Here is a 19,298-nt window from a genome sequence, read left to right on the forward strand (position 1 = left end):
CTGACAGATGTTCTGCCAGCTTCTGGCACGCTTCTCACAAGGACAGGCTGAGGCTCCTGGTGGACCAGGGAGGCTCTCTCATGGCTGCTGCCAGCTGCTGTCCGTCTGTCTGGTGTCCAGGCATCCTTCCCCCTCGCACTCACCCTCAGCCTTGATGCTCGGGCTTGCAGGAGGGACGAGTTTATACACAGGCATACCCGCACACCGGCTGGGTGCAGGAAACAACCCCCCAAACACCTACCAGGCCCATTTCAAATCATCACTCCCTTCCCCTACGGCCTCCACCACCCTGCCCAGGTGCAGGCCCAGGCCCAAACCCACGCCCAGCACGGGCCCGGTGCCGCCGGGCAGGTTGGGGGCCTCCCCGCGCTGCCCCGCCGGGCGGAACCCGCGTGTGGGGGAACGCTCCGCAGCACCGCGTGTTGCCGCCCGGCGGCGGCGGCGCGGGCACGGGGCGGCAGCGGCCGCCTCCTTCCTGGTGCCGGCGCGGGGGCGGCGGCGCGGCGCGGCCGGGGCAGCGGAGGGCCCGGGCGCCTCCCACGGCTCCTCATGGCCGGGAACTTCTGGCAGAGCTCGCACTAGTGGGTGCCGCGGCCGAGGACCGGGCGGGGGGCTGCGCGGCGCCGCGTTTTGGCCGTTCGTTGCCCGGCTCGGGGGTGCGGGGCCGTTGGGGGCCTGCGGTGCGGGCGGGAGCCCGGAGCCGGGCCCGGCTGTTGGGGCGCGGTGGTGGGCCCGGCCTGCGGCTGTGAGCGGCCTCGGCTGGAGGTGGTGGAAGTGGCTTGGCTGGGTGGCAGTCTGCGAGGGCGGCGTTTGGGCTGCTGGGTGGTGTTGGAGCGGCTGTCGGTACGTGTGCGTGTGTCCCGGGCGCTCGGTGCCAGCCACGGGGCAGCTGGAGACGGCGGGTGGGATATATTTATCTTCAGCTGTGGCACGTTGAGGGTTGGGCTGTGTCAGAATACTGCATTCTGAGTACGTTGGGCTTTAAATGGATGCCTGGGGTGGACTAAGTATAGCATAAAGCTTTCAAGTAATCAGCAGTGCACAGCTTCTGTCCGGTTGGTTTGATTCTCTACAGCCAAAGGCCGATCTCAGTTCCTGTTGGTGTTTTTGCAGATGCATAACTTGTAAACCCCTAGAGAATATTCGCTTGAGGAGATTGCCCGTGACTTGGCTAAAGGTCACTGGGCCTTATCCCCCAGCTGTAGTCTGTTGGTGCAGGAGGCAGTGTAGCATTGATAAAGAGTTACTGAAGTTATTTTCCTTCCCTTCAGTTTACAATGGATTTTGGATAAACAAGATCTACTGAAGGAGCGCCAAAAAGACTTGAAATTTCTGTCTGAAGAAGAATATTGGAAGCTACAGATATTTTTTACTAATGGTAAAATTGTTTTACTTTTATTAGTGCCATATAATTGTGTAGTGTCTGCTGTGTCCAGATATAGGTGGCTTAGACGATGTAGTTTTCTTTACTACGTTGTACATACTTTCACAATGTGTTTTAACAAAGAGCTGGAATGCCTACAGCATTTGTTGTTCAATTAACTGTATTAGCTCAGGAGAAATTACATATAACCTGGCTGCATATGTAATGTGTTAACCTGTGGTAGGGCAAAACACAGTACACTTCTGATTTTCAGGAGGTTCTATAAAATAAAAAAAGAAAACTAAGAGGAGCAGCAAGGAGAAGCTGCTAAGCTAGCATATTAAAGGCTCATTGACGACCAGTAATAGTCAAACTGTGATCTGTGAGCTTCTGGTGGGTTATGTGGTAAGTGTTTTAGCCAATGTGTGCAGTCCTGTTAAAAAACAAAGCTTAGAATCTTGTTATTTGTGTTATACTCTTTGAAACTTGCACAGTGGCCCATGTGGCTGATTCCCCAGCAGTGGGTGGCTCTCAAATTGCACAGTGTTGTCTGCAGCCTGTTCTTGTAAAGAGTTTGGGGCTTGTCTATGAAGTTATCTAAGACATGATCCTGCAAAGCATTTAATCTTATGAATAGCTGCATTGGAGTTTATCAGGTTACACAGACACTTAAACTCTTTCCTATGCAATTATCTGACGTTTAAGAAAGAAAAAAAAAAAACTCTGTGGGAGAAGATATTGCAAAGCACTAGTTTGCTTGCAGACAGCTTTTTGAGCTGTATTTGTGTTAATTTTCACTAGCATTATTTACGGAATGTGCCCTTTTTTATGTTCTACTTCAGTGTTTTTCCCGAGTAAACACTTACAAATTGTGTAGGTCACTCTGAATGTGGTACCTCCTATTTACTTCCACAGAAACTATGACAGATACAAAGAGCACAATAACCATATTTGATAGAGCAAATTCTGAGCTACAAAACATTATTTTTCAACAGTCACCGCTATTAGCTATGCATTTTCATGATCAACTAAAGCTGGATTGTCACGCCTGTAAAAATCTGCACCAGCAGAGATGACCCACTGTTTCACAGCTGATAGGATGGCATTGTTGCTAGGGAAAATGTTGCCCATGCAGTCCATCTTTCATCAGTTTGAACAGGTGGAAATCAGAAGCTACGAAATGCAGACTATACAGTGATAGTTGTAGGATAGTCCAGCCAAGACTGGCAGTGTGCTCCACAAAACTGGTATGGGACCTAGCATTATTATGTTGCAAGAGAAAGATTGATTTCTTTGTCCTGGCTATGGAAGTTTGAGCCTTCAGCTTAGTTAGCATCACAACATAGCAGTCAAAGGTGATGGTTTCATTGGGTGCCAGGAAATCTATGAGGATCACCCCTTTTCTATCCCAAAAGAGAGTGCACATCTCTTTACCCATTGGCACTGCGTCTTGAACTTTGATGGGAAATTCTTATGTCACTATGTGGTAACTGTTGAGTCATGGCCTGAACCACTGATTGAGCACATGGGGAAAGGACCAGCTCAGCCCTGGGAGCACAGGTGAAGACAATTCACCTGTGTGACCGGAAGGGGTGGGGCCTGGCTACACCTCTCTCTTAGACCTCATTTAAGGGCTGACTGCCACTGTGGGAGGACCTCTGGCTGGAGATTCCTCCTTTGTGGAGTTTCCCTTGTGAGCCTAGATCTTCAGGGATGGGTGAGCACTTTTCCTTGTTCTTTGTAACACCTCTCCATCATGTTGATCTTTTTGATTGTTACAGTCACCACTCCATGGACTTTCATACTGACTGTGGCTTGTAGTGGTAACACCACATCTTGTCACCAGTAATGATGCAATCCAAGAAGTGGTAGCCCTCGGCCTCATATTGATTCAGTAGGTCCTAACAAACTTGTGTATGGTGCTCTTTCTGCTCTTTTGTGAGCATCTGTGGGGCCTGCCTGGTGCAAACTTTGTGATATTGCAATGTTGCCACCATTGCTTCCAGTGCCTCGAAGCCAATATTCAGCTTTGTACACCATTCCCTTTGTAATCTGTCAATTCATGTAGGTGAGCTGATAGAGATGCTTTTTGTTTTGTGGTGTGACAGCTGTACAAGGCTATCTGGAAAGTGGCTCATCATAGAATGACTTGGGTTGGAAGGGACTTCAGGTATCATCTAGTTCCCAACCCCCTGCTAGATCAAGCAGTAGATTTTCACGTCATTGTCATCACTATTGAAATGCACCAGCCAGTGCCTCACTGTGCTCGCATCCACTATTTGTTCTCCATAAATGTCAGCAAGTGTCAGTGAATGTCAGTGGGTGCGTTATTTTTTTCATGGAGGAATTCAGTTCCACACCTTTGCTTCGTACACACCTCCATGTCAGATGCCATTGTGTCAGACTGCCCCTCTGCTGCCATCTGTCACATGGCAACAACATGTAACGGAATATTGTCGGGAAGGTTCAACCTCTGGTATCATACCACCAATATCTACCTTTGATATCTCAGGCCAACATAATAAAATAGAAGAAGCAGCCCTCATAGGTAAATTACTTCCGGAGTAGCCCTCATAGAAAAGTTAAATTGTTTGTGGTTCTCAGAATCTTTTTCCTTGGCACTCCTCACCTCCTCTAAAGAAAGGGTTCCTGACCCATGGTAGCTGGAAGAAGGCTTTGCTGCTGTCTACCCTGTGCATGCATGCATGTATGAGCATGGCATGCTCTGGAGGGGATGGTGATACTAGGCTGTCACCCCTTCTGTGGCTAAGAAGGATATTTTCATGGAGAGGAATGTCCGGGATTGTAGCGTGCTGATGGGAACTCATATAGCAGTTGCCATATTTGAGCCCTCAGTGTGTGTTGAGTTTCTTTACCTGCCTCTGAACTGGGGACCTTATTTTAGATATATTGAGCCTCTCCCATGTTCTGCACTGTCTCGCTATGGCTATGAGTCTTGGCTGTGGCATGTTGTATCTGCCTCAGGAGATGGTTGTTTCCCAAAACAACCTGAAAATTACCCAAAGGGGTAATTTTGTGCTGCCTCCCGATTTGAAAACAGTTGCTGTAGATCAGTAACTGATTGTGTAGCCATTAGAGCTGTAGAGAGGGAAAACTATCATCTTCTAAGCCAATTCAAACATGAGAAATTAATGTTGACTTCTTTCTTTGGATCACAGAGTTTTAATTGAGTTTTTGGATGAAAAGCCTATTAATTGATTTATCTTTCTGGTTTGGTGCAGAAGCTGTAATGTTTGCATTACAGGCTACTCGACTTTTGGATTGAAACCAACATTTTTTTACTTAAAAACCAAACAAATAAAAACCCTGAAACTACTTATTTGGTAAACATAAGGGAATACATAATCCGATAGCTTCCTTAATTTTTTTTTTTCAAAAATTTATTACAAGAACTGGAATTTTTCCTGGCATACAGAAGCTTCCATTTCATTAAATCTCTCTAGGCTTTTGTCCATTTTTTTCCCTAAGCCTCACTTGATTTTTCTCTGACAGCAGATGGCCTAACTGCTCCTGAAAATCCCATGGGAGCAAGAAACATATTTGGAGAATTCTGTTTAGCTTAATGTGTGGATTTTTCTGATGCCCTAGTAGTAGGACAGCTTTGTAGCCCCGTGGTCAAATCAAAGTGAAAAATCCTTTAAGACCTCCCAGGATACACTGATAAATATTAAAATATTTGTACAGGCATTCCATAGCGGACTTAACCTCCTTTCTGCGGCGTTGCTTGTGAGTCTTACTGTCAGTGGCAAGCCAGTCTCGGTTTGGTATTCTTTATTTTTAGGAGAAGAGTGATGTGACAATGAAAGGGACTTAACCTAAGTGGCTTTGAGTAGTTATGGTGGGTAACAAATTAATTTTTGTGTTTAAAACAAACAAACCAACTCAAACTATGTTGCCAATAGTCAGTGTTGGTCAGGGCTGTTCTTCTCCTACATTGGTCCATTTTCCAGCCAGCAATGCCCTCGGTATTTGCGTGTTTTAAATTGCTGCAGTGCTCATGAAATGAGAGCACAGTGCATACCTGGGTATTCCCAAGGAGGAAACAATGGGGTAGTAGCATGGGGGGGAGAAAAAAAGACTTTTAGGAGTTTTTGTATGCTTAAGGGGAGACTAACTGTAGTGTTTATTAATAATGGAGTTGTTGCTTTTTCCATCACTGGTTGCTTCTTGGGTAGATGCTTGCATATACACTTGTATACTTGTATATTACTTGTACTTAAGTGTACATCCAGTGATCTTTTTTGGACGTTTCTGGTGAGGGAGGAAAACAAGAGACTTCACACAGCCAAGCCTTTCTCAGAGTAATGGCTGTGAAAAAGTACGGGAAAAATAACAAGTAACAACCTTATGTTTGTCTGTGTTTCTCTCTGTCATTCTCTGTATCCAGCCCCAGCTCTTAATCCCAGCTTGATGCATCTAATTTGCTTGGCACCTTTCCTTTGCCTGGGAGGCCAAACAAGAGCTACCTGCACAGATGACACCAGGGTTGTTTCTTGGCCAACTGGCAGAGGACCACTGTGATGGAGCAGCTGACTGCATCCTCTGGTCTCCCACCCCCTCTCCCTAGACTAAATATGTCATTTCTTTAACACCTGCTGCCTCTGCCAAATTTAATGACCATGTTTGTGTTGGCAGCTTTAGTTGTTTGAAAAACACATCCATTTTGCATGGCCCTGAAAAGCCATAGACTTACGTTTCAAGTATTTGGATTTCCTTTGCTATAAAATGAAATATTCAGTATCTTACCCTTTTAGATTTGCACTGCCATCTACTTCAAGTTCATGCTCGCTTTGTATATGATGAAGTCCAGTTATTTCTCCTTTTTTAAAGGTGTCCCCAGGCTTCACAATGCAGTAGTACTTCTTCACCCTCAGGTCTGTAGGTTTGCAGCAACATGTTGTCTCACCCGAGCAGCGTATCAGAACGCAAGGAGAAGGGTGGGTTGCTGCTCCTTAGAATCCTCCGTACTAGCCATGTTTTGAAATCCTTTGCTATTTGGTGTCAAGTTTTTGTAAAAACACAACTCAAGCTTTTTTTTTCTTTTAAGTTATCCAGGCTTTAGGTGAACATCTTAAATTAAGACAACAAGTTATTGCCACTGCTACAGTCTACTTCAAGAGATTCTATGCCAGGTAGGACTGTTTATTATGATGATACAGGAATAAAACGTGTCAGGCACATTTTGGTAGCCCTTTTAAATTTTGTATTAAAAAATAGTGCCACTTTTGTTTTCTGGATGGTGTAAAGCTTTTGTGCTAGTAAAAGTTAACTTAAGTTTTGGTTTTCAAAAGGAAGTGTGGTGCTCTTAATAGATTAATCGTTCTACGTGTGTGAAACAACATATTATAATTTTGTTATAACATTTCAGATATTCCCTAAAAAGTATAGATCCAGTATTAATGGCTCCTACGTGTGTGTTTTTGGCATCCAAAGTAGAGGTATGAAGTATTACAATTTTTTAATGTGAAATTATGTGATGTATGAGAGTGAAAAAACGTTCAGGACTTTCAAATTTTTTTGTCATTCTTCATGCTGTGGGGGTTAAACCTTCTGGGTATTTTTTTGTATGGATTTCTATTGCAATTTAAGGAAAGGAGACAGAAGGCCTTCAAACATTTTATTTAATATTTGATCTTTCACATTTTTGTCTGAATTACTAACTCTGAAGAGCCTCTGGAAATTGGAAAGATTACTTTAAATGTCTGTTTTGCTGTCAGTGTTTACATATTTACGTACAGTGTATCTTAAATTGTGCAGTTTTTGCTTGAGTCTCCTTTCTCGTGTGCTTTTTCCTTCTTATGCTTACTCAAATTTTAAAACAAATTTGATTTTTTTCCTAATTATCTTTTTCCTTTTCTTATAGTGAGGGATCCTCAGAGTTTACCACACTTTCATTACTTGAATTAAAAGCATGTTGTAGCTCATGTGCTGTGTTTGAGGAGGAACTGGCCCATTAGGGATAGTGGTGAGAAGGCCTGAGTCCTCCACCAGTGGAGGTGAAGGTCCACTTTGGAGATGGCTGAAAGTTAGCATCAGCTAGGCTCTGTTCCTAGTTTTCTAAGTAATGGGAGAAATTTTTCAGCAGTTTGAGGAGGACCTGCATAATGGGGGGGAAAAAAAAATCATATGGACAAATCTGTGCTATATTAGCACTCATGAATTTTACAGGAGGAACCCAAATACTTAGAAGCAGTCCCACGGAACTGATGTTTATATGTGATGCTGTTATCTATACAAAAGCTCTGATACTTTCCAATGTTTGGAAGAGATAAAGGAAAGGAGAAAGACACAGAACATTGGAGAGAGTTTTTTTTTTTTTTTACCAGCATGTTGATTAAGCCTTTGGTCAAGTCTACTCACATAAGGAAAATCTGTCCACTTACGCTCTGTATTGGAGCAAGTATTAGAAGGCAGCACAGCCTTCCTGATGCTAAGGCTTCTGCATCTTCAGAATGCAGATGTAGCAGTAGTGATTGTGGTATATGCATCTCCAAAAGGAAGTTCTAAGTAGAAATTTTTGACTTGCTGGCTGCCTCAGTAGAGAACCGAAGGCTTCATGGAAACATAATTAGGAAAGTTAGTTAATGACAGCTTTATAAATGTGGTTTTCTGTCCAATTAGGATAAAACCAGCGCACCTTATTGAAGCTCTTTTGACTGTTTTGTGTGTAGGTTGTTGGCAAACTAATCTTCAGGTATTGTGGCTGTAATACCTTTCATATATGTTTACTATTCTTCTTCATAACTCAAACAACAAAGTAATAAATGGAAAAAGCTTTTTACTTAGATCATGTAACTTACTTTGTTTACCCTTAAAAAAAAAAAAAAGGGGGTGGGGAAAAAATGAAATACTGCATAAAGAAGCCCATTTTAGTAAGAGGCTGTTTTAATTTGATAATAGTGTGGATAAGCAGTATTTCTGGTGGTTCACCTCATTTAACCCTCTTTTTCTTCAGGAGTTTGGTGTTGTTTCAAATACAAGGTTGATTTCTGCTGCTACTTCTGTATGTAAGTATTAGTGATTTTCATTATACCTTAGTTAGGTATCTCTGTAGGGAGGTTAGACTTCTTTTTATGATAGCTATTTTTATTAAGTCATGGGTGGTTACATGTTGACTGCTTGGAGCCAGTTAAAGGCATTTAGCATAAATAACTTCTGTTTTTAAATATGGAAACAGAAGGCTCTATCCTTTATTAGTTCTTGTTAATTTTGATTGAAGCTTGTAAGAAGCATAAATAAAAATAAAAATTAAATACCGAGGCTAATACATAGTCTAGAGTAGTAAATAGACTTCTGAGCTGCTCAAAGATAGAACTGGAAACTTAGAGCTTTATTTGTTTATTCTGTTGGGTATGATTCCATGGAAGTACCTGTTGGTAGAATTTTTGGTAGGCCTCATGCCTCTTAAGTTTTTTAATTCTTTTTTTTTTTCCCATCATAAAATTAAATTTCACATGATATTTATTTCTAAATATATGTTTTATAACCTACATATTGTTCACAAATTAAGATGCAACAAAATCACACTGTAATTACTTTATTTTCTCTCTTTCCCTCTTGCCTTGTATTTCCCACTTCCTGTAAATTTCATGTCAACCATCAAGGTTTTAAAGCAATGGCTTCCTTAACTAGATGCTATAATTTGACCCAGAAGGTCCAGCTGCTCTCAAAAGGCAGTTCCTCATTATGCTCTTCAAAATGTAGGTCAGTGCTTTCAAAATCGCTCTTAGCTGCTGAGGGGACAGGTGACTGGCTGCATCTGTAGCCTCCACATGCAGTAACTATATCAATCCATGGGGCTGGCTGTATGACAATTCCACCACCAGAAACTGAAACACGTCTTCAGTGCCAGCCTGACCAAGACCAGTACTAGATTTAGCAGTAAGTGTTGCTATTTTTATAGCAGAAGCATCTCTGAGCACAGATCTGTGTGGCTATTTTGATGCATGAATGAGAAACTTAGATGGATTTTAGTTGATTGTACTTAGTCTTCTACCGTTGAGCTGTGTTGTTTCTGAAAATTCCAGGGCTTAGAGTCCTGTAGAAGATTACCCTCATGGTTCTTCCTTCAGACCTAGGATTCCTGTGTGTCCTGATAGGCACTCAGCACTTCTTAGAAGTGGGGGATAAAAAAGCAACAGGCTTTTTCCTTGCATTTCTGTGCTTTTATTCTACCTCCTCTTCCTGTTCTACATCTGCTTCTTCAGTACACATCTGTTTTTTTGGAACAGAAAAGGATTAAAAAGATGAGAATAGTCAAAGGAAGGTAGCAAAAGGGAAAATAGCATAGTTGTGGTTGATTTGCTTTTTGTTAAGTAAAAACATTGGAACTAGTAGCACATGCTTCCTCTGCAAGGAAGATATCTCAGATTTCTTGCAAGCTCTTCAAAAGCTTTTCCCTCTGTTTACACAGCTGACTGAGAGGACAATTTCATATGGTTGTCTCCAGCTTGCTGTATTGGAAAAAAAAGTTTCTATTTTTTCCCACTCAAAGCAGTTTACTTTTCACTATTTATCTCTTTAACTTGCATGCTACTTGAGACGTCTGTCTCATTCATTCTTCTGTTATCTTGAAATAATTACAATTTCCAACCAGTGGATTAGTCTTATTGCCCCTGCAGCAACTTTTCTAGTAAAGTTCACCACAGATCTACATGTTGAAGCTTTCCATCCAGAGGACTGATGTTGTCTTTCAGAGTGACTGGCATATGAAAGTAGCATTGATTCATAGTTTATTGTCTGTCATTAACATAAGCAGTACTGTTCATTCCCAGGACATTAAATGTTACTTGCTTTTCTGTCAAGGACAGAGACTTAAAGTAGGTTTTATGTTTCACTTGTTGAAATCTCAAATCTACATCTTCAAGTGTATTTAATTTTCTCTGCTTGATAGTCGTGAGTTTACTCTGTTTTTGCTACTTAACATAATTCTTAATAGTGCACTGCATACCTGTTCTTGTAAAATACGTAAGTTAACTTAAGTATGTAAATAATCTAAATCGGGGATCATCATAAGCTCGAAGACTGAGGATATAGATATTATTTGGGCATTGCCTTGAAGGCAAGAGCTTCTTGAATTGTGTCATATGCCTAAATAGCTGCTTTTGAGTGGGAAAACTCAAGGAGAAAAACACCCTTGAACAGTGATAGTCCAGTGCCTAAGGCATTTATCTGCAGTGTGTTTAATTGGCTTTTTGATTTGAATTTGAGCCTGTTTTCTGCATATGAACATCTTTCTGTTAGGTGTGTACAAGATCTCTCGGCTGGGCTCTCCTTCCTTTTCCACACCCCATGTTGCTTTCCTAAGACCTTGTCACATGGTTTACAAGCTTGTTTGTTGAAGGATCAAACAAGTCCCACAGGACAGTTCCATTTGGATTTAGTCTTGGAGGTGAGATCCTAAGGTGATCTCCAGATTGCAGTGACATTGGTGGGCAGGCAGCTCTGTGAATAGTAACTTGATGGAAGTTAACTCATACATCTGGTAGTGGCTGATGAGAAGGTTTAATTGTGCCCCAAACATTAGACGTGTCTATGTCTATGAAAACGTGCGTTTGAGATTATTTCTCTTGCCCTTGCAGAACCTCAAATCTCATGACTTAATTTTTTTTCAAAACTATGTTTTTATATTGCAAACAGTTGTGTTTCCAGGTGGATTTCAAGGGCTCTATGCAGGTGGATTAATGGAATGGGAAAGACATTAAAGTGCATCATTTTTAACATGTTTTGTCTTTACTGTAGTGAAAACTAGGTTTTCATATGCCTTCCCGAAGGAGTTTCCTTATAGGATGAACCATGTAAGTATGCTGTACAAACTGTAACTTGATCAAAATGAATTAAAAGACCAATAATTCTTAGGAACTCCTGTCCTTTTAAATTCCGAGAAGGAAATATTTTCACACTGATGCATGGAGTTGCTTGTAATTAATTTTGGATAGATTATCAAGAAAGATACTCTAATAAATTCTGTATGAAACTTCCTTTCTTTAAGTTGCTGAAAGGAGTGCCATGAAGTGACCTAGTATTTAAAATATTGTAGCAAAAAGCAAAAGCAGTCCAGTCTTTTACTCTTATCACTAACACTTCACTGCCTCTATGGCAAAGGAGTGGTTTGAACGGAATATTTCATATGAAATTAAATATGAAAATGCATGAAAAGGCCAGTTGGCGTGTTAGTAGCCTGCTGAAGAGTCTCTAATTCTACAAAAGGACTTCTTGTATTGCTGTTAAGTATTTATAAACTGTGAACAGATTTCTGCTGCCAGGTGTTAAAGCAAGTCAGACAACTACAGCCAATAAAATAGTCATTCACAGTAAACCTGATATGAAACATTCAAATGCATTGTGATTATGACTGGGATTCAATTACAATGGCAATGCATAATCATAATTTCATTTTGCTTGCTTTTGTATATCCAACACTCCTGAATATATTTCATATGAAACTACAGGTGCTGAGAATTCCTTTGCATTCATGATGTTAAGCCAGATGCCAGTTAGTTCTTTCTGCTGTCTGAAACATGCTGCTGTTTAATTGTGATTTCACTTCTTTGCAGATACTAGAATGTGAATTCTATCTCTTAGAATTAATGGTAGGTGAGTTTACTTGTTTTCACTGACACCTTGGTTTACTCTTTATTTAAAATGTTTTTATTTTTTTACTATGGAATGTGCATTATGCTGTCATCCTTTTTTTTCTTCCTCCTGCTCGAATTGTAGAATGGTGCTCATGCAAGTCTAACATTTATAGCGTTCTGATGAAAATGTAATTGCTCAACAGAAATAATGCAGATTGTAGTAGTGGGGATAGGAGTATGTCTTGTCTACTATTGGGAAGAGTAAAGCATAAATTCTGTTTCCAGAACTGCTTTTTATATAAAAGAGCTAATTGTATGGTACAAAGTCCTGGAACAGAGACCGGGATGTTGGTGTGAGTATTTGCCTAGATGAATGGCAAGTCAAGAGCGTAGAGTTGTATTCCTGTTGTGCCCTCTTCTTGCTTGGAAAAGAAAAAATGGAGTTATGCGGCAGTCCAGCTCCAGCTGAAGGTGTAGGCGGTTGCCACTCAGGCTGCTCTATAACTTGTTAATCAGGGTAACCTGTTAGCAAGTCAGACGTGGGTTTGAATGCTGTGAGCAAGAAACTGAATGTAGGTCCTCGTGCTTTCTGAGGTGGTGCTGTACCTATTAGAGTGGTGCGTGGAAGGAGTACAACATGACGTTTTCTTGCAGGCACTTTAAAGGAAAAGAGCTATACCTGCTTTTATTAAGGGTTACTATCCCATTGCTCTGTTTTGTGGGAAAGGTGAAAGGATAAGCCCAGACCTAGGAGGCTCAGGTAAAGTAGCACCAAGTTTCCACAGTTGGATTTGAATGCAGCTTTTCACTGTAATGTACATACAGTTGGCTGCTTTTAGTGAGGGTTATTCCTTCTTGCATACACCAACCTGGGCCCGGAAAGGAGGAATTCAAAGACCTGGAAAATTTTTTTCCGCTTTCCAAACTAGTGTCAATTATTTTGGCATGCTTTCCATGTATGGTATTTAGCGACAGACTGCTTTCTGGCAGTGTTTTGTATTTCCAAGTGGGAATTACGGGTTTGTAAGCAAATGAGGTTTCACTGCGCTGCAGATGTGGCTTTCTGCGTCTCTTGGGGAAAAGACATTGACAGACTGGCATCCATGCTGTATAATGGTATTCTAGAGAGAGCAGTGCCCTCATTATGGCAGGGTTAGGTGTCATAATGCTGCTTTAAAAGTACAGTAATTGATTTGTAAATCAAATGTTTTTAATGTGAACTGGCAACACATTCTGCATTGTAATCTAAGTTTTATCCTGTTGACATTTTTCCTAGGACTGCTGTTTGATAGTGTATCATCCTTATAGACCTTTGCTCCAATATGTGCAAGATATGGGCCAAGAAGACATGCTGCTACCTCTTGCTTGGTAATGAAGACAGCGGTTGATTTTAGTGCTTCCTTTCAGCAAGAAAGCGAGTGTTTAACAGTTATGCCTCAGAGATGGCTAAGCAGGCTAAATAATACAAGGGGTATACTAGTTAACCTATGCACATATATGTCACTGGCTTAAATTATTGTTTTGAACCCTGTAATGGTTTTTACTTTGAAATGCTCTGTATTTATTTTTAGAACAGGTCCAGTAGCACAACTTTTATACTATTAAATGGTGACTTTGTGTAGACTTAGCTATTTTTTGGTAAAAGCAGTATGTAGTTTTGTTCTTAGGTTGGTTAAACAGAACTCCTTAAACACTTAAATTGTTTCTCAAATACAGACAATAAAAATACTGCCTTTATTTTTGCTCTAACTTGCTTATTTGTGGAACAGGGATAATTATTTTATGGTAGAGGTGAAAACACTCTGCAGAATCACACTGATGTTGTAATACAGTGTTTCCAAACAGACTTCTGCTGTGACTACAAGGAAAACAATGGAAGTCTTTAATAGACTTTTACAGAGGAAGAGATCTCAATTTCTCTATTTTGCCCTGCAGACTCACTGTTCCTACCATTTGGGTAACTGACAAAATGTTTATAAACTGGCAGCAGTTTATGAATCATGTAGTCTAAAGGAGGTATTCTGCTCTCTTTGTTTTGCGCAGGAGGATAGTGAATGACACATATAGAACTGATCTTTGTCTGCTGTACCCTCCTTTCATGATAGCTCTAGGTAAGTAACACAAGGAATGTCTCTGTCACCTTTAAATAGATGCCTTCTGTACTTTGTCCCATCAACAAGCATTCCTTAGAGCGCTCTCATAAGCTTCTCCAGTTTGTATTTCATACAGTACTGACAGTATAACCTTGCAACTTAGAAAGTCTTGAAGAAAAATCAGATAATTAATCCCCAGATTTCTCTGTTGAAAACTGGCTGAGATTGTTTGCAGGGGAAGTGAAGATCTCTGAACTCTATAGAAAAGTGCCTGACTTACAAAAATAGTGTGTTTCTAAATGTATTAAGAGTGAATCATTGTTGAGTATCACCTGATCTTTGCAGCTTGCCTACACGTGGCCTGTGTTGTCCAGCAGAAGGATGCAAGGCAATGGTTTGCTGAGCTATCTGTTGATATGGAAAAGGTACTCTCTTTTTATCTCCTGCCCTCTGCTATGGACTGTCTAGAAATGTTAGCCGTGGTTAAAACCTGTTTTGCATGTGTGTGATACTGAACTTCATTCAGCAATCACATTATGGACTATTGAAATTAGGTAGGAGAGAGGAAATGTCAGGTCAATTGGGTATCACCCTGCACTGAACCTCTGCGTAAGGATAGAGCATTGCTGGTGTTTTACAGACTGAAATAGAAAACCAGTATCTTGTGTATTTTTTTTTTGCTAGAAGAAAAATAATTGCCCATATTTATCATTCAAGATTGAACAGTATTCAAATTTCTAAATTTTAATGCACATAATTTTCTGATTTGCCTTTCAGCATGGTGCCCATGTATTGTCCTTTTCTTCCTTTCATTGTGTGTATAAAACATGGACACTTTCAGGATGACAGGGACTATGACTTTATTCAGTGTTAAGCAAGGGTATTCCAAGATCATTCGGATGAATTCCCTGACCCTGCAAATTGCACGTCAAATAATCCACTTCATAAATTTATCAGATTTTAAAGTGCAGTTGTTTTCAGACCGATAATATTCTTCAACTTAACTACTTCCTTTTAAGTGTTTAGTTGACTTCCTGAATGCATACTCAGTATGTGCTTATTCTCATTTCCCTTATCACACTGTGTCACTCTGCACGTATTTTTCAGTCTAAGTTTACCTTTTTTGATCCTGAGTGTTCAAGATGGAATGGCAAATTTCAGATAAGGTTTATGATTGCTCTCTGTGCCCTTGGTTATTGCCCTTCATCCCACTGGTGGTATGCTGGCTTTGGATTTGTATTCCAGAGTTTGCCTTGTATTTAAGCACAGTGTGAATGCTATGATGAATCAAATCTGTGAACTACATTGTCCGGCATGCAAAAGCAGAGTGGTAATAGATTGGCAGCACAGGAGAAACAACCTGTGTTTGACATGTAAGGTTATTGTCAGCTTGATGTTGAACATGTCTGAATGTTTAAACATCTCTGTTCTCAAACCAGTGATTACCGTCTAAGCTTGATTTTTTAATTAGTTTTTAGATTATTATTATTGTTATTTTTAACTTTTAACACCGTGGAACTTCATACCTAACATAACCTCTGTTTCAAGGGTATGTGTTGTTCTAGAATTTGATCAAAATCCATAAACTGGAAAGAAGTCTACTTCATTAATTTAGTAAGTGGTGAAACAAATAATGAAGCAAACATGGTTTGATTTTTTTGGGTGGTCCTGTGTGAAGCTGGAGTTGGACTTGATCCTTGTGGGTCCCTTCCAACTGATGTTGTTCTGTGTTTATCCACCTTCTATGTAGAGTATTGCACTAGAAAATTAACAGGAAATTAATATAGCCTCCAAACGGGTAGAGAATATTTATACTTCTGGAAATAGAATTTGAAAATTCGACAGTTCTTATTATAAAGTCTTGAGACACTTCTTGGATCTTGATTTTATTTTATTTTATTTTATTGGAAGTAAAGAATTCAGAGCAGTGTTGGTTTCATTTGTTTTTAACACTGTGCCCCTGGTCGGTAATCAGTTTCTTCTTTTGTAATCCATGATCATTTAGCTACAAACATGTTGCCAGGTGTCCTTGTTTTCCCAATAGCTTAAAGTATAAGCAGCCATTAGGCTTTAGGAGGAGAAATGGTTGATACAGTGGGAGGGAAATGGAGTGGGAGAGAGAATGGTTCTGTTCAGGCTTCAGTTCAACAGTTAAGTGAAAAAACTCTTTAGAGAAATGGTTGATTGCCAGACTGGATAATATAGGAGACAGCTCAGTTTCTAATATGAAAATTGTGCTTCTTAATTTGAGTTTGAGGAATGGTTAATTAACTGTATACTGCAAATGATGATATAAATACAAACGTCGCTATTGTGATTGACCTAAAATCTACTTTCTTTCAAATCAGATTTTAGAAATAATCAGGGTTATTCTGAAGCTGTATGAGCAGTGGAAGAACTTTGATGAGAGGAAAGAGATGGCTACTATTCTTAGCAAAATGCCTAAACCAAAACCACCTCCAAACAGGTACTGTACCTTCATTACTTACTGCACCTTTCATATGGAAAAAATAAAGTATTATCTTATGTATGATGATATGTTTGAGGTATAGTGTATGTGTCTGCGCTGCAGGCTTTTCTTTAAGTACCCAGTCTGACTGTTCAGGAAGAGAATATTTGTTCTTTCATGGAAAGCATTAATGTAATTAGAATCTGATCAATATAGTTTAAAAAGAGCGGTGTGAGGCCCGATGACAGAGCCTGATTCTTTAGAACAGTGCCTGTTTGATGTCACGTTTAATTACTGTGATTAAATATCAGTATTCGGAATCTGCGCATGCAAATTCCTATGCACGAGCTTCTGTTATGGGAGCTTTGAAATGTTGATGTCAGGAGTAAATTCAGGATGGAGCTGCATTGGAATATTTTGAAATTACCGTTCAAATACGTGAATCAATGTTTTTCATTTGCAAAAGACAGGAATGCAGTGTGATACCGCTGTTTTGAGACTTGTTTGTTTTTCTTCCGAACAGTGAAGGAGAACAGGGTCCAAATGGTAGCCAGAACTCTAGTTATAGCCAATCTTAAGACATTCCAAAGAATTTCTTTACGGACCACTTTGACTCAAGACATCCTGGGATCTTTCCTGTGTTCATGAAATGGACGGAATTTTTTTAATAACATCTTTGACAAAGAACTTAAAGAGTAAATAGCTTGTTTGTGTCAAGCATTTTGGAAGTTTTTTCTTTAAAACTGCATCATTTTCTCTGAGGCTGGAGCAAACGTACTAAGATTTCTCAGTGTAAGGAATCAAATGTTAAACCAAACTGCAAAAGGGTAACGCTATCCACTCAAAACAAATAGTTCATTACTGGTTTGGTTTGCTTTGGGAAAATTGTGGCTTGCCATTAAAAGTGATTTTTTTTTTTTTTAAAGAGTAATCTTGAAGCCTAAGTGTAACTATATTAATGACCTGTGTTGTCTTCATTTTGTTTGTGACTGAAGGAGGATAGTGCACTGTGTGTTAAACCTATTAATTACCTAGAGTTTTGGTGATTTATTTTTTTCTAATGCATCTGGATTTTCTAACAAGTGAAACGGTCCTTCAGGAGCAAAGCATAGAAGAATCTGCAAAGAATGGTGTTAGAGTTTTCATGAAAACTGCAGGGAAGAAATTCAGTTCATTTTCGGGGGTTAGAAAAATGCTCGTTTTACTCAGTAGATGTACTTGGATGTTTTTGCCTTGAAGCCTAGAAGCCCAACTTACCAGAAAAGTGCAATATGTATAGTGATTCTGCAGTTTTCCTAAGCATTTCAAACATTTGGAATTTAAAAAACAAAACACCAACAATGATTTTTTTTTGCATGTACTGTGTAGTACAATTGGAGTATTTCACAAATACAAATTGGTATTCTTTTGTTTTTTTTTCCTTTGTACAAAAGATATACACTGTTAGTCTGCCTTCACTGTTAGTGTGAATTTGTGTGGCTCGTTAAAGAGGTTATTTAAGAGGATCGAGCTTTTGGTGAGCTTCATACTGGCTAATTTTAATTGTGATCTTAGAAGCAACTCTTCAGAATAACTGAAATGGGATTCCTTGGTTGACTGTGTGCTGGAGAAAATGAGATTCCTTCAAATAGAAGGCCATATCCTGTGTTCCTTACTCAGGCAGATATCCCACTGAAGTCAGGAATTGGCCTAAATCAAATGTAATGATTTTTAGTTAACTTTTTTTTTTCTAAATAATTTCTGTACAACTTCATTTTGAATAAGAATGCTGACTTGCCCAAGTATAAAAATTCAACAATAAACTCAAGTGAAGTACCGTTGTTGTCCTGCTTCTCCTTTCCTCAAACAACACACCTCACTGGTTCAAAATACTGGGGAGAGTTCTACAAAAGCTTTTGTGATGTCTTCACTCAAAAAACCAACCCATTAAAGAAGTGAGCTCTGTTTTTTGTAGATAATATCCCTCTGCAATCTGCACCTCATTCACTGAAACAGAAGTGTGTTTGTGTGCAGCCAGTTAGGCTACTTGCATTTAGTACTGTTCAAGTCATTTTTGTAAAAGATGAGGATAGTAAAATCCAAACTACTTTAATAAGATAGAAAAAACACATGGTGGCCTTTGCTACTTCTGTTGCCATTCAAATATACCTTTTATAGACACTTAATTGATGAAGTTGGTTTCGATATTTGTCTTTGGTGCTCGAAGCTTAAAATGTTCTGTTTGTAATGTGTACTTGGCAAGTAAGAATAAATGCAAATTGACTGCTGTATGGAGTCCTTAAATCTGAGCTGTTCTTTAGTTAAACATCAGTCCTTTCGCATCTATCACATATCCCTCAAGCTTTTTTAAAAATGTATTTAATTGGGAATTTTACACAAGTAAGAGTGGGGGGCAGAGTGAAAAGTTTTTTCTCTGCTGAAGAGCCTTTGCAAACTTTTCTTCACACCTTTGTTATGTATATGATCTAAATCTCAGAGCTAAAATATTGGGCACTTCTTGATAACTAGAGGCATCTGAAGTAATTACTGTCACAATGACAATGGTGTTACCATCTCTGATTCCAGTGTAAGCAGTGAAAGGCAATAGAGTGAGGTCAAAGGATCTGAATTCAGTGATGAGAATTATAAAAGCTGTTTAGACAGCTTGAAAACTATTAGACGACAGAAAAAAAGGTTGGTAAATCTATTTCAGTATCTTAGTTGTATGTTTCCATTGTTTTAAATTGCCTTTAAAAGGCGTTCAACAGTTGAAATAAAATCCACTACTAAGCATCAGGAAAGTTATGTTAGGATTT

At 39.7% G+C, this 19,298-nt stretch overlaps 1 protein-coding gene across 5 annotated transcripts; it reads left to right on the forward strand.

Annotated features, from left to right (window-relative positions):
• The first annotated feature begins 462 nt into the window (after positions 1 to 462).
• On the forward strand, positions 463 to 18,319 carry CCNC (cyclin C). 5 transcript variants are annotated; one of them, XM_046938881.1, is made up of 13 exons: positions 463 to 581; positions 1,272 to 1,378; positions 3,145 to 3,257; positions 6,432 to 6,516; positions 6,753 to 6,822; positions 8,340 to 8,391; positions 11,126 to 11,181; positions 11,941 to 11,976; positions 13,238 to 13,329; positions 14,005 to 14,072; positions 14,400 to 14,479; positions 16,403 to 16,521; positions 17,027 to 18,319. In XM_046938881.1, the coding sequence occupies exons 5-13, from the start codon at positions 6,784 to 6,786 to the stop codon at positions 17,079 to 17,081; spliced, it is 597 nt and encodes a 198-aa protein (XP_046794837.1). In that variant the 5' UTR covers positions 463 to 581; positions 1,272 to 1,378; positions 3,145 to 3,257; positions 6,432 to 6,516; positions 6,753 to 6,783; the 3' UTR covers positions 17,082 to 18,319. The 5 variants fall into 5 exon arrangements, with proteins under 5 accessions (XP_046794837.1, NP_001161237.1, XP_025004509.1 ...); NM_001167765.2 differs by lacking the exon at positions 3,145 to 3,257; XM_025148741.3 differs by lacking the exons at positions 3,145 to 3,257; positions 6,753 to 6,822 and adding an exon at positions 8,006 to 8,078.
• The last annotated feature ends 979 nt before the right edge of the window (positions 18,320 to 19,298 follow it).

The sequence above is a fragment of the Gallus gallus genome, chromosome 3 (genome assembly GCF_016699485.2).
Source record: "Gallus gallus isolate bGalGal1 chromosome 3, bGalGal1.mat.broiler.GRCg7b, whole genome shotgun sequence".
In the NCBI taxonomy this organism is placed as follows: Eukaryota; Metazoa; Chordata; class Aves; order Galliformes; family Phasianidae; genus Gallus; species Gallus gallus.